This window comes from Xiphias gladius, chromosome 19 (genome assembly GCF_016859285.1).
Source record: "Xiphias gladius isolate SHS-SW01 ecotype Sanya breed wild chromosome 19, ASM1685928v1, whole genome shotgun sequence".
In the NCBI taxonomy this organism is placed as follows: Eukaryota; Metazoa; Chordata; class Actinopteri; order Istiophoriformes; family Xiphiidae; genus Xiphias; species Xiphias gladius.
Window position 1 is genome coordinate 16,613,727 of NC_053418.1, and position 20,965 is coordinate 16,634,691.

At 41.8% G+C, this 20,965-nt stretch overlaps 1 protein-coding gene across 2 annotated transcripts; it reads left to right on the forward strand.

Moving 5' to 3' along the window:
* The first annotated feature begins 5,268 nt into the window (after positions 1-5,268).
* Positions 5,269-20,407, forward strand: homer1b (homer scaffold protein 1b). 2 transcript variants are annotated; one of them, XM_040155524.1, is made up of 8 exons: positions 5,269-5,753; positions 8,090-8,221; positions 10,387-10,479; positions 13,779-13,927; positions 19,041-19,197; positions 19,455-19,565; positions 19,685-19,765; positions 19,924-20,407. In XM_040155524.1, exons 1-8 carry the CDS (start codon positions 5,451-5,453, stop codon positions 20,113-20,115), a joined length of 1,218 nt encoding a protein of 405 aa, XP_040011458.1. In that variant the 5' UTR covers positions 5,269-5,450; the 3' UTR covers positions 20,116-20,407. The 2 variants fall into 2 exon arrangements, with proteins under 2 accessions (XP_040011458.1, XP_040011459.1); XM_040155525.1 differs by lacking the exons at positions 19,041-19,197; positions 19,455-19,565; positions 19,685-19,765; positions 19,924-20,407 and adding an exon at positions 14,235-14,538.
* The last annotated feature ends 558 nt before the right edge of the window (positions 20,408-20,965 follow it).

Here is a 20,965-nt window from a genome sequence, read left to right on the forward strand (position 1 = left end):
TTCCCCTAAGAATATGCTCTGTTTGGTAAAATAGGAATAAACTTTAGGACCAGCATGCTGGCACACAAATGATGGTGCAGAAGTTGCCACCCTCATCAAACTTTTAGGATCAAAATAGTGGGTTAATCTGCAATGGTTCTCAAAGTGGGACTACCAGGGGGCCCTATAGGTATTTTCAGGTGTGCTCACCAAAATGAAGCAGCGTTTAAATTCCTTAGTATTTCAAACTTCCCTATTTTTGCCCTAGAACAATGAGAGAGTGAATGAAGATGCTGTTTTTTCTAGGTCTCTCTGTCCCACTGTTTACTCCCCACCTACATTATAGACAGTTATGTAATTCTGAAAGAAAGACATTTGTAACAACAGCATTTCTTCTCAAATATTCTCAAACGGAGATCTGTGGTCTCATGTTCTGTACATCCCGTTCCTGGTCCTGCTCTAGAGAAGGTTTGGGAACAGAATAATGTCAGAAGCTTGTTAATGTCAGTAGCCAGAATGCTGCACAAGGCACTAGTGACAGAAAGTGGCTTGCTGTCTCTATGGCAGCACGGTGACCGCTGGCTTACACATCCTCAACAACCGGCACCCATCAGTGAAATATCTGCCGTGTGCGCGGCGCTGCTCATTTGCATGTAACCTAACCCTGAGCTCAGCGGTTCGTTTCCCCCACCAAGCCTGCCATTCATTAACAGCTGTCTCTTGCAGTGCATTGTGATTAATTGCACAGCAGGAGGTTAACAATATGGCACAGGCATGGTGCGATTTCAAGACATCGGCCAAAACTCCTGCATTAACTATTTACAATACACTGGAGGGTTCCCAGGCGCCCACTCTGCCCTCCTACCGTGTGGGCAGCACAGATCATTCAGCAGTCTCCCACTCAGCTTCAGCTCTCCACTGGAGACTGGTGACTAACTTACTGTTATGCAACTGGCTCAATGACTCAATTGATCCACAATGGAATAAACAGTAATATTTGATTCAAAGCACAATGCTGCCTACAGCATCTGTATTAAAGTCTGAATATATGCAGGTGCAGATGAGAGGAAAGCATACGTACGGTAGTGGCAGATCTGTTGTCTGGTTGCCTGTCTAGCAGAAATGGCACAGACAGATAGAGTCATATTTCACTTCCGGCCTTGTGGCTCAATACCAAGCCTCTTGCAACTCTAATGGTAACGGAACAGAGCAGAACATTAGTGTTGGACGAGAACTGGAGATGCCTATCAGCCCTGTATCTGGTGCGCTCCTACTTCCTTGGGCAAATACAATCAATGCACAGACAGATTCAGTTTCTCTCTCTATCTTTGTCTTTGGCCGTGTGGGTGTGTGAAAAAGAGAGAGTGAGAGAGAGAGAGAGAGTGTGTGTGTGTGTGTGTGTGTGTGTGTGTGTGTGTGTGTGTGTGTGTGTGTGTGTGTGTGTTTACAGGCACATCTCAGGTCATCCAAGCTGCTCCCAGTAGATGGAGCAACAGGGAGCTCTCTCATTAATGACTTCTCTCTACCTTAAATAAGATCTACTTGCCTTCAAGCTCTCCTCCGTTGAATTAATGAAAAACTCTAGAAAAAAAAGGACAACTTACTGAGGGAGGAGGGGTGGCAAGGGAAAGCGAGATCTCCCGAGATGGACCGTTTCATTATGCTTCTGTTTCACTGTCAGTGTTTGCAGCAACAGGGGCAGCTGCATAGTTAAAGGGGAAACACTAAAGTAGAAAAAAATAAAATGCAGCCTGTGTGTTTAAGCTATTTGGTTACACACTGTGACTCGAAGACAGAGTGTTCACATCTGTGCATCAAACCCCTGAGGCACAAGAGGCACTATAGGCAACACCTGTTGGAACTGCAGATGTGTTTGTGTGTGTGTGTGTGTGTGTGTGTCTGTGTGTGTGTGTGTGCTCATGTAAAATGCCCTGTAGGCATTGCAAGAGCGTTGTCCACAGATCAATACCAGTGTTAACATGTGTAGAGTTGAGGTGAGTGCCATAGCTCAACATATTTGAATGGGTCAGCTCTCCCTGATTACAAAAAAACGACAAACAGTGGTATCCAGTCATGCAGAAAGTTTTAGTTCCATTTTTTTATTTTAAACCATTTATTTTCAAATCATGATACACAAAATCGACATACATCACTGTCACCAGTTTTCCTGGGTTCAATTATTTGGTAGAAAGTAGTACCGTGGATTATTGAGAATAATGGGGACATTGTTTTTGATAAGAGACGTTACCATTGAATTTTTTCAGATGTATTTTTCATTCACCTCCACTGGTGTGGAAGCAGAACTATCTCAAAACCTGAACAAATAAAATCAAAGCTATCATGGCTAAATACCACTAGAGGTACGTAAGAAAATATGTTTTTTTTGTTATTTGTGTGTACTGACCCTTTAATAGACAGCACACCTCAGAGCAACCAGTCTGTCTTTTTATCAGTCCACCTACAGTGGAACTCTTTTAAGTTTTCCAAAATGTACCACTACTGAGTTAAAGTCTATGTTAAAGCAATTACTTTGATTCGACGTTAAAAAAATCCTGGGCATCTGGTATCCATTTCTTATCATATCAGTCAAAAAACTGTCTTGCTCCACAGACTAATGAGCTCCGACTAAGAGCTACTGGCCATGATGTCATCAATAAAAGTAAAGGAGCATTTCAGAAACAGCAACATTTTATGGCCATAACATTAACAACAACAATAATTTAGTACTCAGTTTTCCAGAACATAATTTCACATAATAGTAAAAATGTTACATATGATATTATACTCTAATATATATTCTAATATTACACTCTTTGTATATGGCTTATCTTAATATGGCTCTTACACCATCCATCCATCATTATCACCATTATCATCATCATCATCCTCCCACAGAAGTCAGCAAAAGTGTCTCAAGCACACAACCTGCTCACGTAGCTGTTTGACACTGTACCATTCTTGTCCTTAAAAATGCCTTTTGCGTTCATGAAAGTTCAGCTCTGAACAGCGCACCGCCATAGTTTGTGTAATTGTTTATACCGTACTGTGTAGCCGTTTGGAGCTTCCCACTCTCTCCATCTTCTTCTGCTAGAAGATGGGTGGATTCATCAGTGCTCCATCCTCTCCTACATTCATCACCTCCTCCACATTGTCCTCATCCCTCCTTTCTTCCCTCACTTCATCATTCTCCCTCCCTCTCTCATTCTGCCTGCCTATTCTCTCTGTTTTAACATTCACGTTCCATCACCTGCCCTTGTGTCATGCAGTACACTCTGCATGCTAAACACCTTCTCCTTCTCCTATTCCTCTTCCTCCTCCACACTTTCTCCTTTACCTCTCATTTGCAGCCAACTAAAATGACCACTTTGCTTACACTCTGACTTTTCCGTTTTTCCTTTTCCATTTCCTCTAAGCCTTGTTCCCCTCTTATAGTGGGGTGGGCAGCTTTTGTTTGGATATTCACACTCTCTACACACTTCTTTCATGCACCGTTAGAAGTTAAACAGCATTTTAAGGCATTCCTTCTTCCCGGTTGCTAAATCTGTGTAACCGCCATTTAGCCCACATGCTCGTGCTGGAAGCTGGAGTTCAAGAAGTGCAAGAGGATCAACATGTTCTGAATTGACCTCCACGCAATCCCATAACAGCTAACTCTGTCCGGCTCAGACCAGAATCTCTGTAAAAAAGACTGTGGGGGGGGGGCATGTCTGATTGATGTGATACCTTTTGTGTAATGAATATTTAAAGGAGGAAAATGTATATAGAAATGATTTTTATTCATGTCTTGTAAGAAAGCAGCGTTTATTGTATAATCTTTTAAAAGTCCACTTGTAGGAGTGGGTATTGCTTTTTTTTGGGACAACTGGTGGGTGTCATTTTGGAACAAAACTCTTTGGCACAGGCATTCATGTAAAAATCAAAGCAAAAGAACGTTGCTGTGTTTGGTGCACACACAATCAAGCAACAAGAAGCAAAAAATTTGCCACAGCTCTATCAAATTATGCAATGAAAAACGCTGCCAGTTTCCAGGCGGCTATTGCACAGATCATACAGACAGGCCGTGGTTGTGTGATGTGTGCTGGGAGAGAGTTGAAATGACTCACAGTTCCGCCACTTACACTGCTGTCGATGATTATGATAATTCGCACACAGCACTCCACAAGCAGCTTTGTGGAGCGGCATTAATCATCCCAGATTCACTCTCTGACTTCCCATACGCCCCACATTCCCCATCATTCTCTTTTTCTTCCAGCCTAACTTCCCTCTCTCTCTCTCTCTCTCTCTCTCCCTGTCTCCATGTTTTTCTTTCTTTCCCAGTCTTGGCTAATCACACACAGGAGGGGTGCTGCTGCTGAATTTTAATATTAATTTATACAGCAAGCCTTTGATGTCCCCCATCACCCCCTCAGTGCAGTGTAAGCACTTCTCTATCTCCTGCTCTGCCAGCACTGCCAGCCCAGAATATCTCCCTCTGCACCCTGTGCTTTGAGTGAGAGTGTGTGTGTGTGTGTGTGTGTGTGTGTGTGTGTGTGTGTGTGTGTGTGTGTGTGTGTGTGTTTGTGTGTGTGTGTGTGTGTGTTTTTGTTTGCAAGTGTGTGTGTGTGTGTGTTCGTGTGTTTTTTTTTTTGTGTGTATGTGTGTGTGTGTGTGTGTACTGACTGTAGATATTACCCAAGAAGCCTCAACAATGCTAGAATATATGAGGGGCACTGTAAGAGCCAACCGAAGAGCAAGGGATAAATGGACGAAGAGTGAAAGTTGCGCACGAGTGACGGATGAATGGTTGTTCAAAAAATAAAGAGCACTCTTAAATAATCCCCAGAACAAATAAGGGTGAATCTAAACTCTGGTTTGAGTGTCACACAGAGGTCAATAAGGAATTAACTCATCTCAGCTGAACCCGTCATGGAGTTTTGATCATCTACTGATCCAAGCTACACAGGCACAAATCCACATACACACTCACATTTGTGTCATTGTGTTTGAATGTATTGTGTCTCTGTGTGTGTGTGTGTGTGTGTGTGTGTGTGTGTGTGTGTGTGTGTGTGTGTGTGTGTGTGTGTGTGTGTGTGTGTGTGTGTGTGTGTGTGTGTGTGTGTTTGTGTGGAAAGTGCAACTCTGTGGGGTGTGTCTGTGGTAGTTAACCATGGTCTACTGTCTATATTTAGCCCTACACCCTCTCCTTTCCCTCCCTGTGCTCCCCTGTGTGACCCTCGCTCAGTGCTGCAGGCATTCCCATATCAGAGCAGGGAGAGACAGCGCTGCTTTACACAGAGAGAAAGACAGAAAGGAGCTTCTGCAGGATAGCTGCATGCATTTAGTGTGTAGAGTTGAGATATAATGTATGAGAGGAAGTGTAGACTTTGGAACTCTGCTGTAGTTTGAAGGCTCAGTTAGCCTGTTATCCATGTATACAAGACTATGAGTATATGTAGTCGTCCTTTGACAGCCTCTGTTTTTGTGGTGTAACTATGGAGGATGGCGAGTTGGTAATTCGGTTGCCAGGGCGATCTGACTCCCCCGTGGGCAACAGGAGTTTCGATGCTGGAGGTGGGTTTGGTGAGACGTTGGTGTTGCGGCACAAAGAGGTTCACCACTTCTTCTTCGTGCCCTTCAGGGAGCAGCCCATCTATAGCACGCGGGCCCACGTCTTCCAGATTGACCCCAACACCAAGAAGAACTGGCTGCCCACCAGCAAGCATGCCGTCACTGTCTCCTACTTCTACGACAGCACGCGCAACGTCTACCGAATCATCAGCCTGGACGGTACCAAGGTGAGCACTTGATTCTGATTGTTACTATTCACCTTACACACCTTGTCAAACACAAAACACAGATTTCATTATACCTTACTATGGCATCCATTGTGTTATTTTTAATTTCTACCAGCTGACATTGTTGTATGAAGATGTTCCAGATGTTTCAGTATAATCACCTCATCACACATCAAACAGCCTTACAGGAGATTTTAGTGGCACTGTCATCTACTACGTGTTAATGGTATTAATAAGCTCTGCACGGGAATCTAATGTGCAAACACATCTTAAAAGAGCTCAGTGTTGCAGCCTGAAGGCTCATGTTTCATCGTGTGTATGCATGCAATTGCTGTGTTTGTGAGTGCACGTCTGTGTGAGTCTGTCTGCACTTCAGAGTCTACACTTAATGTCTCATGACATTCTTGTGAGAGATCTGGGAGGGATATTCCTGCTGGGCATGGTGTGATTGAGTTCTTTATAGGGACAGACCAGTCGCACACATGCGCACCAGTTATGGGGACAGGAGGGGTGAGCTAAATGAGAGAAACAGATGACAGAGTGAAAAGGATGTGTGGCAGAAGACATAACTAGAGCGGCAAAGACAGAAAAGTGTGAAGCCAGGTGAATGAGAAGGTCAGAAAAATGTGAAGGACTCATGTGAGCAAAGCAAGGGCGCGGAGTTTGCATTCAGTGATCACCAAGTGTGCGTGAACCATTTCTGACAGTCAATTTAGCAACCAACTCGTATCATACAGCACCCAATAGATAGTTGATCACTAAATTCAACACACACTCAGTGACTGCTACCCTTCCCAAACTCATTGTTATGTATTGACTCCAACCAAAATGTCAGCTATTACACAACACTGCAAATTGATCAGCCATTAATTTATTTTTCTATTAGTGTTACTTAACAAAGGGTCGAATTATATAAGATTTAGAGGTAGCCTTCTATTTTGGCTCATGTAAATTAACGGATCTCAGTACTTTTTGACTTTCACAACCCCATTTTTGGCACTAAGCCCAAGCCCATTGGTTCCTAATGAAGATGTAAATCTTCAGAAACCAGTCATGAATATTTACTTTAATTTTTTCAAAAGGTTTATAGATGTTTCTAAAACAGCTGGGCCCTGTAGTTTTTGGCAAACATTACTCAGGCAGCAGTAAATAGTGCATTTGTTGGGGACTATTATCAGTGTCAGATTTGGTCCTCTAGTGAGTATTTACCACAGCGGGACTGGTGAATGTGGGATTGAATCAAAATAAACCAAACCGTGTTTTTGGTTATGATGGAAACATGTCACCCAGTGCAACAATGTAGCTTACTGATATTCATTAACTAACAGCTCTGGGTATTTAAGCTTTCACCAACGTTCTGACTGCATTTTACTTTTTCCATGTCCACCATTTCCTTTTCCTGTTTGTCCTCATCAGATATACAGTATCTATCTACCACTCTGCCTCTCTGCCATCCCTCTATGTGTATGTGTTTTCATTGTTTTCATCTTGTTCGCTGTGTCTTACTGATGCTGTACCACTGAATCAGTAGCTGAAGTCTTTCAAAGTCAAACTCAGCAGCTCTCTTCTATCACTTTCCAATCGTGGATGTTATTGTGTTGGTGGGTGTCAGCCTGCACTACCGTAGACCCGAAGCTATATACTGTTCTCTCAGGCTTCCCCTGTCTTTCACACATACATATAAACACATACACAAACAGTACTATTTGTTACTGTGTTAAATCTATAAAACGTCCGAAAATTGTGTAAAATTCTTATCAGAATTACCCCCAGGTGATGCATTCAAAGACTTTTTTTTTGTCCAAGTAACATTTTAAAACCCAAAGATATGCAGTTTACAATTATATGAAACAGAGAAAAGGAACAAATCCTCATATTTGAGTAGCTGGAAGCAAAGAATGTTCGACATTTTAATAAACGCATGAAACAGATTATCAAAAGTTTTGACAATACATTTTCTATCAGTTGACTAATTGAATAATTGACTAGTTGTTTTCGCACTACTGCAATACTGTTTGGAGAGTCTGAAAGACACACAACTGAGGCATTCATAACAACAATAACAGTAAAATAAACTGAGAATTTAATGTGTAAATTCTGTGTTTCACATACACACAATATAGTGTTTCATTCAAACTTTCACCTGTAGTCCTGATTTGGTTTGCAAATAGTCTCCATTCAGACATACAGAAAGCACATACTCTGGTTTAAATTATTTCTGCCTCTCCATCTGACCCTCTCTCTCTTTTACACACACACACACACACTCATATTATACACGCTGCAGTACTAAGGTTAATTTAATGCATATTAAGTGGGTTGTCTCTGTCTTGTAGGCAATAATCAACAGCACTATCAGTCCCAACATGACGTTCACAAAGACCTCACAGAAGTTTGGCCAGTGGGCGGACAGTCGAGCTAACACTGTCTACGGCCTGGGATTCTCCACTGAGCATCATCTATCCAAGGTACCACCCCCATCTACCCACACACACGCATGCACACACGCACACACATATACACACGCACGCACACGCGCGCGCACACACACACACACACACACACACACACACACACACACACACACACACACACAAACCACATCTACTATAAACCTCTACACATCAGTCACAGGGTGGCTTCTCTTTTCTTCTTCTCCCCTAGTCCCTGAGAGAGGATGGCATTTCAACTTTCTTTTTACTCTAGTTGCTATAGCTTCTCTCAAAGTGTAGAATCTGCTTGGCAGTTAGCCCTAATGAGGCTTTTTTTCTGTGTGTGACTCTGTTTATGGAAGTTAAGTATTTGTGTGTTCACTTGGGCGTGTGTGTGTGTGTGTGAGTAGGTGGGGGTTTCTCTCCTCTGCAGTGTGATTAAGCTCTGTCATGAACTGGGGAGGCGCACAGCATTTCCACCGTCAGAAAAGCACACGCACGCAAACACACCCACGCACGCGCGCACTCACGCACTCACGCACGCAATGAAACCAAACTCAGCAATGTAGACATGTCCTCTGCGTCAGGAGGGCAAGGATAAAGAGGCTGATAACAGTACCTGATATTAAAGACGTGCTGTTTCATTTCATATACTGGACATTAATAACATGTGGTCTTGAGACAAAGATGGAGCCAGTGGTAGGTGCTTCACCAGCTTTCTAAAGTCTGACAAAATAACCCTGATGATGTCACCAGGGTCATCTCAGTTTTGGCTTGGATTTTCTGGCACCACTCAAATTAGGGGCTCCTGGTTCAATTTGACTATTCCTTTTTAAAATCTGTTTCTCACAGGCCTCCAACTTTGCAAATTTGTCGAATTATATGACTGTAAGGCAGACAGCTACCATAAAACAGTACGTGCACTTGGGTGTCTTCTCGGGATAAATAAATAAGAACTCAATAATGCATGTAACCGAATTGTGTTGTGATCCTGTGCACATATAATCTCTTCTCAGGTCTCTCTTGTAAAACATATCTTAATTAATCTTCATGAGACTTTTTAAATGAATCAAACTTGTAGTAACCTATAAGGGTACATAGTATTTAAAGTTCAGTTCATTATCAAGCTTACATCATTGTCACAAATCAGAGAGAACAACACAATAAAAGTAAAAATGATCAATTCTAAAAACCTCTTCCATTTTCCAAATTTCTTGGCTGATATAGAGCATCTTTGATTTAACTGATTTACAGTGGTAATTGAACAGTTAATAGGAACAATGTCTGAGGAGTATCAGTACGCAGTTTTAACAGATACTTAAAGGCCATTTAGAAGTATTTTCTTTGGTTTAAAGTTGAAATAATCAGGTTCACTTATCAGATAACTGCAGTGCCAACACTCCTGAAGCACTTACACTGAGATCTACTGCATTTACATCATTATACCAAAACTATTATATTGCACTGAGGTGAAATGATATTGAGTTACTCATTGCAGCTCCACAAATGGCAGACACAAGACTGGCTCCAGCAGAGTTGTCAATTTGATTTCCTCACCACTCAGCCCTCTGCAGTATTGTATGTACTAAATTACTCTGTAAAACTGTGGGAGTAGCGTCGGTGATGAACCACACCCTAAAGGGACATCAGGGGTGTGTGCTTGTGTGTATGTGCCAGAGTGTTTAAATATTTGCCCAGAGCCCCTCAGCTGAGCTCACCTTACCTCTTCAGGCTCTCTGGATGTATCTTTGCTCTTGACAAAAATAACCCCAGAGATCAACTTCAGCCACCGACAACTTCGGATTCAAGGAAAACTCTTCAAGGAAAAACACAGTGGCACAGCCCGCTTTGTTCAGTGTGTGCGCATGTGTACGTGTGCATATGTGTATGTTTCTGATAGAAAGGTTACTAACGGTGACCTAGTTAGCTCACGTTTCTGCTGTGGCATTATGGGTGGTGGCCTTCTTTTCTAAGTTCACCTGTTAGTCATTATTGGCAACAGCTTCTCCCTATTCTTCCCATAGCTTCACAGTTGATCTATCACACACTGATCTGTGTGTGTGTGTGTGTGTGTGTGTGTGTGTGTGTGTATGTGTGTGTTTGTGTGTTTGTGTGTCCATGCACATATGGCTGCATTGAATAGATTAAACCACACTATTGGAAGAATTACAGTCCATAATGATATCTTCCTCTTTGTCCAGTTTGCAGAGAAGTTTGCGGAGTATAAAGAAGCAGCACGGCTTGCTAAAGAGAAGAGTCAAGAAAAGATGGAGATGGCCACTTCCCCTTCTCAGGTACGTTCTCTACACATTATCCTAACCTCCCAATTCTTAACCATCTTGTCAGCCTACTCCTGACCTTCTGTCACAGGCATGTTGCGTGTAATGAACAGCTGGTGATAGGGTCAACCAAAGACGAATTGGCCCTTATTATTATCACAGGGAACAAATTCAGAAAACAAGAAAGAATTTGATAGAAAATAGATACAAAAATACATTTAATTAGAAAATGTTAAAAATGGTGGTAGAAAAAGTATTCTGAATCTTTTCTTAAGTTAAAGTACCAAAACATTAATGTTAACATACTCCATTACAAGTAAATGTCCTGTATTCAAAATCCCACTTTAGTAAAAGTACATAAGTATTACGAGCAAAATGTACTTAAGGTATAAAGAGTAAAAGTACTTGTTCTGCAAAAAAATATGATATGATATTATTGCTAATGTTGATTCTAATACAGCTATGTATTTCAGTCCAGTTGTTCCCAGCCTAGGGTTCAGGTCCCACCAAAGAGGTACAAAATAAATCTGAGGGGTCGAAAAGTGGGGTAGGGGTAGAAAAGAAGATAAAGCAAAGTTCAGCTGCACAATTTTGCACTCATTTGTTTTTTTACTTTTCTGTAATCTTAGCCTTAGTGTGTGTGTGAAATAATAGAAAAATTTTCCATTTGAAAAGTTATTTAAATAAAGTCATCTGAGGTTTAGAAGGGAAATGTCTCTTTGGTGTAACTGCTGTTATGTTAGACATCTATAATGTGAAAAGCGGTCCCAACCAGATATTGCTTTTTTGTAAGGGCTAACAAGCCAAAAATGTTGGAAATCACAAATCTAATGTTTAAAAATGAATTGCATTTTATAAGTAAATCGTATGTTTTTGTAAAAAAAAAAAAAAAAAAAAATAGTTACCAGTAATTACATCTGTCAAACGGATGTAGTGGAATAAAAAGCACAATATTTTCTGTATAAGGTAACATAAAATGGAAATACTCAAGGAAAATGCAAGTAAAGTACCTCAATTTTGTACTTTAGTGCTGTACCTGAGTAAATGTACTAAGTTACTTTCTTCTACTGTGTGACCCACTGGAGGGTCCTGACGCTGATGTTAAAAATTACTATTCTAAAATAAAATACACCAATAAGGTACATTTTCTCTGTATGTATCCACCCTTAGCATTAAAAAGACAAATCTGTCTATGAATTCACCACAAAAAGGAGAACATAATTAGCCTGTATGTTAGGTATTTGTTTGTGTGAGATATTTAATAATAGAGTGTTTTAGGGCATGTGTAGCTGCGTCTGAGAGAAAATTAGCTTGTTTCAGAGGAGAATCAGTGGAGAGTCCCCAGAGAAATCTGTTCTTTAATCTAAAGGCTGCTAACAGGCTTCATGTCCTCGTGTGTTCATTATGGAGGCAAGGGGAGCAGCCCCCTGCTGAACTGCGGTCTATTACGTGTACTATTAATGCCGCGGCCCACATGGGCTGAAATGCTACAGTGCCTTGTGTTTCCCATGGGAGGATGTTTTTTAATGAAGCCAAGTGGACAGCTTCGCTCTCATCAGGGGTTGAAGACTGTATGTGCACTGGCCAGAACTGCGCTATGTTGATAGAACTGGAGGGTTTGCTTTAACTGTAAAGGCTGCGGCCTTCCTGCTCTAAGCCTGCAGCGGTGTACTGAAGCTGTCTGCTCTCTTTCACTCCTGGAAGTCAGTGTTTCATCCACATGCCTGCAGGGGTTCTTTCTAACCTCCGGATCCTCTCTTTTATCTCCTCCAAATAAACTAAAAAAAACAAAACAAAACATGAGAGATAAAAAGATGAGAAAATACAGAGCTAAATGCTATATGCTGGTCTCAGTAGGCCATACTCCAGTGGGAGCGCATCATGAACAGATATTAAATGGTGTATTAATGAATGTGGAGTGCAAATTGTCACGGCAGCCATAATCTCCCTCTTATCTCTCACTTCCTGCTTGTCCATTAGAGACGTACAGGCAGTGTCATTGTGCTACTATATTGTGCCCAAGCCCTGAGTCTTAATAGCTTTGTTTTATGTACATGCAGCAGCTAAATGGTTTGTCTCTCATATAATTCTGTGGTTGTATGGGATATATAGATAAGCATTCATCTTTAATTCTGCAATTTCCCACTGCTATAGTAAGATATTTAGTGGCCTATAGGCATGTGGAATTGCTCACAAAGATGCAAAAATTCTTAGCACCACAGCAATAAGAGCTTCATCAGTGTGAGAGACAGCACCCCCACCATCCCCAAATACACACACACATACACGGAGAAACACACACACACACACACACACACACACATATATACACCTCCATCATTTCTCATGTCAACTCTTATATAGGAAAGATGATTTATTCATGAGATTCTTTTTTTTTATCTTATTTTCTTCTCTGGTAATAAGAGGCCTTTGAGATCACTCAAGTTAATTATTATATATTTTATATTATTAAATGTAAGTTAATTATAATTTAGTTCTTAATTATAGGTACATTCCCGTAAGTGGTGTGGGGCTGAAACAATTATTTGGCAGAAAGTCAGCAACAATGTTGATAATCCTTCTCAAGATAAGCTTTGATAAGCTTCTCAGGCGTGAGGATTTGGTGCTTCTCAGTTTTGTTTTGTGTTTTAATAATTTTTAGTTGAATATCATTCGGTTTGGACTGTCTGGCTGACAAAACAAGCAACTTGAAGACGTCACCTTGGGGTGCGGAAGTCTTATAGAGGAAACGATTAATCGGTTAATGAAGAATAATAGACAAGTTAATGAGTTATGAAAATAGTTGGGCATTTGCTGCCCTAAAGCGATGCCATTTTTTCTTTGTCACTGTAGCCATTATATCTATCTTAACTCATGCTAACGACTACCCAGTTCTTCTTCCTGTAATCTAAACAAATCACTGTTTCTGTGTTTGGTAATGTTAAATGCACCATTTCCTGTATGCCTGAGGCTTTTTCTCTGGAAAAAGCAACCAGACCCCATTAAGAACTGTAAAATGTAGCAGAGGTAAAAGCTTTTATGACCTCACTGTAGGTCTATTCATTACTTTTTTATATGATTGATATTAGGCAGTATCATACAGGTATTTATTTATTGATGTCACAAATGTGTAAATTTGACTAGCTAATTGATGCACTTTTAGAATGATTTATTGTTAAAATTGTTTCCTACCTTATGTAATCATGACTAACAGTGTGAATAGTAGGAAAAAATTAAAACATTTCAGTAATGTATGACTGATGATTTGAAGTCTAACTGACAGTAACACGTGAACTGCTTTGTTTCACATGTAGGAGTCTCCAGCAGGTGAGCTCTCGTCACCTTTGACCCCAGTGACTCCGCCCATGGAAAACATCAATGGCACAGATGAAATCTGTGACACGACTCCCAACTCAGACACCCGTCCAGAGCCGGCGCAGAACGCACTGGCCTTCGCACACAGGTACGTCCCAAATTGTGATGTGGTCACTGTCCCATGTTGTCATGTTTAATACAGTACAAATGTTACAGTCTGAACATATACACTCACTGTCACGGTCATATTTCACACGTCACACACAAGCAAAGCTAATATAGATTGACTATTATAAATTTTCTCTGTTTTGCCGTTTGTTTGTCAGAGGCACAGAAGTACACAACCCTCTTCCTCCTTGTCTTCCTTTCCATCTACGTGCACCTATATGTTGCATGTCAGCATGGTAGTGAACTCCCTCTATTCACCGCTGCTCTCTCGTGTTTTTCCTCCCTAGGGAGCAGTTTAAGACTTGTCGGGTCTGCTCTTTCTGATAGGGAGATCATAACAAGTCCTGACTACTGCGACATCATAACTACGCAAAACAAAAAAATGTTCAGGCACAAACGTTCCCAAAAATAGGAGCGTGATTGCTGGTGAGCAACAGGGAGGGTCTTCTTCACAAAACCTGATGCACTGCCTGTTAACTAACTGCTAACAAATAATGTAACGACAGCGTGTCAGAACTCCAGTGATTAGGGATGTGAGCGCAATAAAATTTCAGGACTTTTTCTTGAATTATATCTGTGGCATTCACACACTGTCACTTCACTTGGACCAGCAAAAGATGTGACTAAGTGTTTCTCAGGAATGAGGAATTATTTAAGTTGTTCATTTTGTTTAATCTGAGCATGCTTGGTAAGTACGTACACTATTTATATTTTAATGTTCACTGCAATGCAATAATATCTTTTTGAATGCCAATTCAAATCTTTTGATTTTTATGTTGTTTGATGCATTACAGAGTATGTGAACTCTATGCATGAACTGATACTCTTGTATACAGTCCTGGTGTCTTTCTTACCTGTTTGCACAATGAATATTGAAATGGATAATTCATATTCCTTCTGATTGCCAATACTGGTTCATATATAGTAGATTATGTAAGATAAAGAGATCAAAGTGCTATGTAAATATTGTTGCAGTGTATAATGGCTTTCTGAAGAGGCGTGGCTGAGAGGTTCATTACCGAAAAGGTGTTGATGAAGCATTTATATAAGACTTATATAACATACTGTGGGTAGTGGGAGGCAGAGAAAGACCAAGACAGACAGACACATAGAGAGAGTGTGTGTGTGTGTGTGTGTGTGTGTGTGTGTGTGTGTGTGTGTGTGTGTGTGTGTGTGTGTGTGTGTGTGTGTGTGTGTGTGTGTGTGTGTCACGAAACCGGGGAGAGAGAGACTGAGAGAAAGAGAGATGCATGTATAAAGTCTGTACATGAGTCACTGATACCTAAAGAGCCACGAACTGCAAACACACACACTATAATAAATAAACTGAACAGGAGGGTATGGACAATCAGTTTGAGTCATTTGAGTGAGTTTTTTTTTTTTTTCTTTACTCAGGAGAGGAAATGTTCTGTCCTATTATCTACTGTCACTTAGTCTACTGTATACACAGGTCTTTTTATTTGTAAAATCTCTGTAACCTGTGCCACTTATTTCTCTGGCTGCGATTCTTATTAATTAAAGATATCAATCAATCGCTTAATGTATTATCATTCTTTTTTTTGGATAACTCTTGGGGTTTGAGTGGAGAATCCTCCTCTATTTAAAGATCATTTTAGAAATCTTTAGAGACACTAGATGTTTTTATTAATGTGTTAAAGTCTGTAAAGCCTTGACAAGCTCAAGTACAAATACTTAGAAATCCCTACCGCTACATCACAAACTCTATAAGGCTACACTGATCTGTGCAGTGATAGCAGGATGTAGAGAGGACACCCACTGCCTGCTGCAGCAGCCTTGCTGATGTGTCTATTAATGCTGCATGCGTGGGAGACGGGGTCCACTCTGGGCATTTGTGATGGCAAGTGTGGACGTAGCAAGCAAACCTCAGTCTCACATTTTCTTAGAGGCATATGCAGAGAGGGTAGATGCAAGGACCATCCAGATAATTTGCCACATAACCCCCTTCCTTTCTATGACTCATATTTCCTCAGTTTAGTATGCACTGTGTGCCTCATCTCACATGTTTATCACTTCTTATTGGAGCTTTATCAGCGTCACATGTGCCTCCAACTGCAGTTAAAGTGTATTTTGTGACAATTTGTTTAACAGTGTGTAAGCATGTAGTTGACTTGATAGCCACAAGAAAAGATTAAAAATGTTTGTAGTGTATTTTTAACTGTGTCTAATTGTATACTGCTTCAAGAAGGTTAAGACCCACATGCAGAAACACACCTGCACACACAGGTGTTTGCTCTCTTTTTGCGCTAGACTTCTATGATGATCTTGGTTTGTCCCTCTGCCATGTGTCTGGAATTAGATAATGACTAATCTCCATAGTGTGTACATCACACTGCTGCTTAGCAGGACTGTGTAGGCAGGTAGGTGTGGGTGCAGAGGGCAGAGGAAGGGAGAGGAGGATGAGAGAAAGCTGTATGCAAGGCTGTGAGAGGGGTTTTGTATATTGCAGGAGGTAGGCGTGTTTGGCAGGTCTGCAGTGGACTCATTTTGAATGGCTTTAACAATATTATAAGACCTTTTGTTGGGAATGGCTTGGCTCTATGTGAATGGTCTTCTAGAGTAGGAGGATGTAGGCGTCTGTCGGTGGATTTGTGGCAGGCTTGTGTGAACGGAGACATGCCAATGTCATACATTAGGGTGCCACGCGCGCCTCCGCTCCACCAGTGCTGCCATGGCAACTGCTCTACCTCCCTGCTTCTTGAAGGGCTCTGTGAGGAGGAAGAACCTACCTGACAACGCACAGTGGTCAGGACACGGCAGAAGCACAAGAGGGCTGCAGGAAAACCCTCTGTGTCATACAAGTTTACGCTTTGTGTTTGGTAGCTTTATTGAGCCTTGGAGGAGAATTATTCTTGACATTGTGATGTAGTAAAACACAAAACAGACTGTTGATTTTTTATTTTAAGAGTTATGCTGTATTATCAGACGGTACAGGTTATGTCTATAACAAAAAAAAAACAAAAAAAGGAATCCAATCAAAAAAATAAAATAAATTTTAAACCAATAAGATAATAAATAAAACAAAATGAAATGCAATAAAATCTGACACCCCACAAAATCTGTTCCTCTTGTCAAACATTCAGTTTTAGTTGGAAGAACGTTGATCACATGAAACAGATAAAATTACATAACTCTGTAACATTAATACAATCTTCTGTACCAGAATTTGATTTAATTTTATTCAACAATGATGCAAAAAAATGGCCTGACAATTTCAACCGGATACAAACAGGAACTTATTCATTCTTCAGTTGAACATCACGTAAAGGGCTCTTGCATGACTAGAAGAGGAATTATAACAAAATGACATAATGAGTAAAATCCTCATGAGAAATAATTATTGTGTAAATATCACATCATCTTTACAATCAGCTGTTCAGTGACACAGCAACAACTAACTTACCCTCACACACCTTCAGCTCTGCTCTGCTGTCCTCACCCAGAATTGTGCTCAGGTGCCTTCCTGAAACCTCTCAGCCAGACTCATTTAATGAAGACGAACACCAGTGTCAAAACATCTTGCACTCTTTTCTCTCCTCTAATCCTCTCTCCGCCGCTCTCCCTTGCTCTCGCCGTCTGTCTCCATCTTCGCATCTTGACGTCTCGCCTGCTCTCCTGCTCTCTGAGCTGCTGTGTGGGGTTTATACATTGGCGGGGCTGTGTGCCTTGGTGACAGCATCACTCCATGTGTGTATGCGCGCGTGTGGTTGTGTGTCAGTTAGCGTGTGCATGTGTAGGATGAAGTGTCATCTCCCTCCTAGGCTTCGCACACATAGACACAATTGCACTCACGGAGGGGGTGGCTGTTGTGTAAGAACTGAAGGCACTGTGGGAGTCCTGAGTGAATTAGATCTGGTCTTTCTCTATTTTACACTTCACAGAGCGGGTGTTATGGAATAGGGGAATACTGCTGCAGTGTGTGAGCATATACCGTATATCTGTGTGGTACAGTGAGGGGGCGGAACAAAACTGAAAACAACATTGTTATGGGTCATACACAGACCCTCATCACTCCTTGAGAAACCTAAGATTCCTTTTGTGTTTTTCTGTGGATTTGTTTCCACCGCTGTGAGGAATTACTGTGAAGTGTGTGCGAGTAGGAGCTCCTTTTCAAAGGTACTTGACTCGATGTCAGTATTCGACAACGTTTAGGTCTCTCATACATTCTCCTGCCAAAGTCAGACATTATGTGAGAGACAGAGAGGGCTTTATGTAAATCTTAAATGCCTATCGACTTCACAGCCCATATGCAAGTGCATTTTTCAAGCAGCCTTTTTCTCCTACACATGCCTGACCATCATGAAATTCAATCACATTCAATCACTTCTCTCTTATCTCTCATCTCATCTTCTTGTCTGTGAGTAGCTGGACCAGATTAAGCTCCAGACAGTCTGAGGATGTAATCTCAGATTACAACTCATTTGGCACACGGGTGCTTTCACAGCTACTGGCCAGGAAGTGCCGACCTCCAATCTGAGTGCTCGCTGCAGCCTTTGTCAGTTTTCAGCGCTGGAGCAAAAATGGATTGATGGATGGATGCATGCATGCAGGAATTACTGAATGGGCCTACTGGGCACAGGCCCAGCTGCCCCAGGGCCCAAGTCATCATGGGGCCCTGGGCTTCGCCTACATAATGTCAAATAAAGAGACACACGAAAACAACCAAAAGACTCAAAACATCCACAAAGAGGTTCAAAACGACCCGAAAGAAACACAGAACGACTAGAAATGATGAAGCCGTTGACTCACAATCCATGGATGGATGGATTACTGAATGGTCTGAGACTCAAAAGATTACAAACACACAGCCATTGTCTCATAATCCATGGATGGATAGATGGATTGATGGAAGGATATCTGACTGGCTACTTCCAAACAATAATGTTTGTGATACTGTAATTTTGTGTGAGGTCTTGTTAAAAATAAACCCTCACAGTCACAACTTGATGCTGCAGATTCATGATCAGACATCATGAGTTTTCAGATATACACAGATTCCATCCAACATGAAAACATGAGCACTAACCACCTTATTTTTCTGTTGTGGTAAACTGACATGTCCCTGTGTTCTGCAGCCCCGCCATGACAAAACACTGGGAGGCTGAGCTGGAGGCACTAAAGGGGAACAATGCCAAGCTAACTGCAGCTCTGCTGGAGTCCACAGCCAACGTCAAACAGTGGAAACAACAACTGGCTGCCTACCAGGAAGAGGCTGAAAGACTACACAAACGGGTGAGGGAAGGGGCATAGGAATGCTTGCTTGTTTTCATGTGTGATTATTGTATTCAAATCAAACAGGAGTGATCATTTGGAAAGGATGGTGTGAAGTCAAGATGAAAGGATGGGAGAGAAAAAAAAGGGAGGAGAGATGAGTGTAAACTTGAGGGCGAGTAAAAAGAGGTAGTCTGGGAATGAAGGATAGGTTGCTTCTGTTGTACTTATCTCTCCATCCATGGATCTGAATAATGAGGTCAATTTTGTCCTTTTAGGTGACGGAGCTTGAGTGCCAGAGCAACCAAACCCCAGTGATAAAATCTCAGAAGACTGAACTCAATCAAACCATAGAGGAACTGGAGACTACGTTAAGGGATAAAGAAGAGGTGTGTGTGTGTGCTTGGGTGTGAGAGAGTATGGGGAGAGACTTGCCTTAAATTGTAATGGCTCATGCAGACTACATTCATGTTACACAGCCTTTTAATCTGTTTTTAATGACCTCCAGGAAATGGAAAAGTTGAAAGAAGAATTGGAAAACATGAATGACCTGATGGAGCAGAAAGATACTCTTACCCAGAAACTTGAGGTGAGTGAAAGAAATAGCTATTATACTAAAAACAGTGTTTCTTCTGTCAAATATTGTCTCATGAACAACCCCCCCAAAAAAAACAACAACAAAAAAAAAACAGTTACTACCCACCTAATAACATTAATATATCGACAACGCTGTCTCTATTTCTCCAGGAGACAGAGCTACGCAGTCGGGTTCTTGAGGAGCAGCTGGCGGGTGCAGAGCAGCGGCTAGAGGAGAACCAAGAGGAACAGGAGAATTTTAGAAAAAGCCTGCGGACGCTGCTGGAGCTGCTGGACGGCAAGATCTTTGAGCTGACGGAGCTCAGAGACACCTTGGCTCGGCTCATAGAGGAGGCCAGCTAGAAACGGAGCTACCTAATCTTCACAGACAGAGCCATAGGATAATTTGCACCCTAACACCCCCAACTCGACCACATCAATCCGATCCACCATGTCCCACCTTCCTCCTACACCCGGCACACATTAAAACTGAGACACTACACTGCCCCGATTCTGATTTTGCTCAAAAAGGGCAGCTAATTCCCCATTTTCACCTTGCAGGCATTGAGCTCCAACCAACCGCAAGCACTCCTGTAGTTCAAGACAACGCAGGGACTACCTCATCTTGCCTTCTGATTGGCTGGTGTAGGCGTAACCTTGGTTGAATTGATCTTTCCAGTCATAGAGATGCCTGCCATGGCACACTGCAAAACCCCCCCCCCACACACACACACACACCCACTCACGCACACAAACACACGCACATATACTCAACAAGAGTTAACTTAAGAACTGTGCCTCGGTGCCATCTGCTGTTTGACTGGGAGAGCTACACTACAGATTGCAGCATCACAACATTACACTCACACACACACACACACACACACACACACACACACACACACGCACACACACACACACACACACCATTTTCTTCATCTCTAAACTGCCCCCCCCCAAGGGGACTGTTGAAAGTCATGTGGAAATAATTGCTGTTAAGACTCGGAGAACTGCGCCAAAGCTGCCAAATTCCCCCAAAATATTGTCCTCTAACTAGCAGATGCTTTGATCCAAAGTGACTTACTATACAGAGAAGTGCTGAACAGAGAAACGGAGTCCGAGCTCGGGTTGCCAGCGGAGGGTCACTGGAAACTCATCATATAGGACGGCTCTCAACAAACCAGAACAGTCTTACCTATTGGCCTGGAGCGAC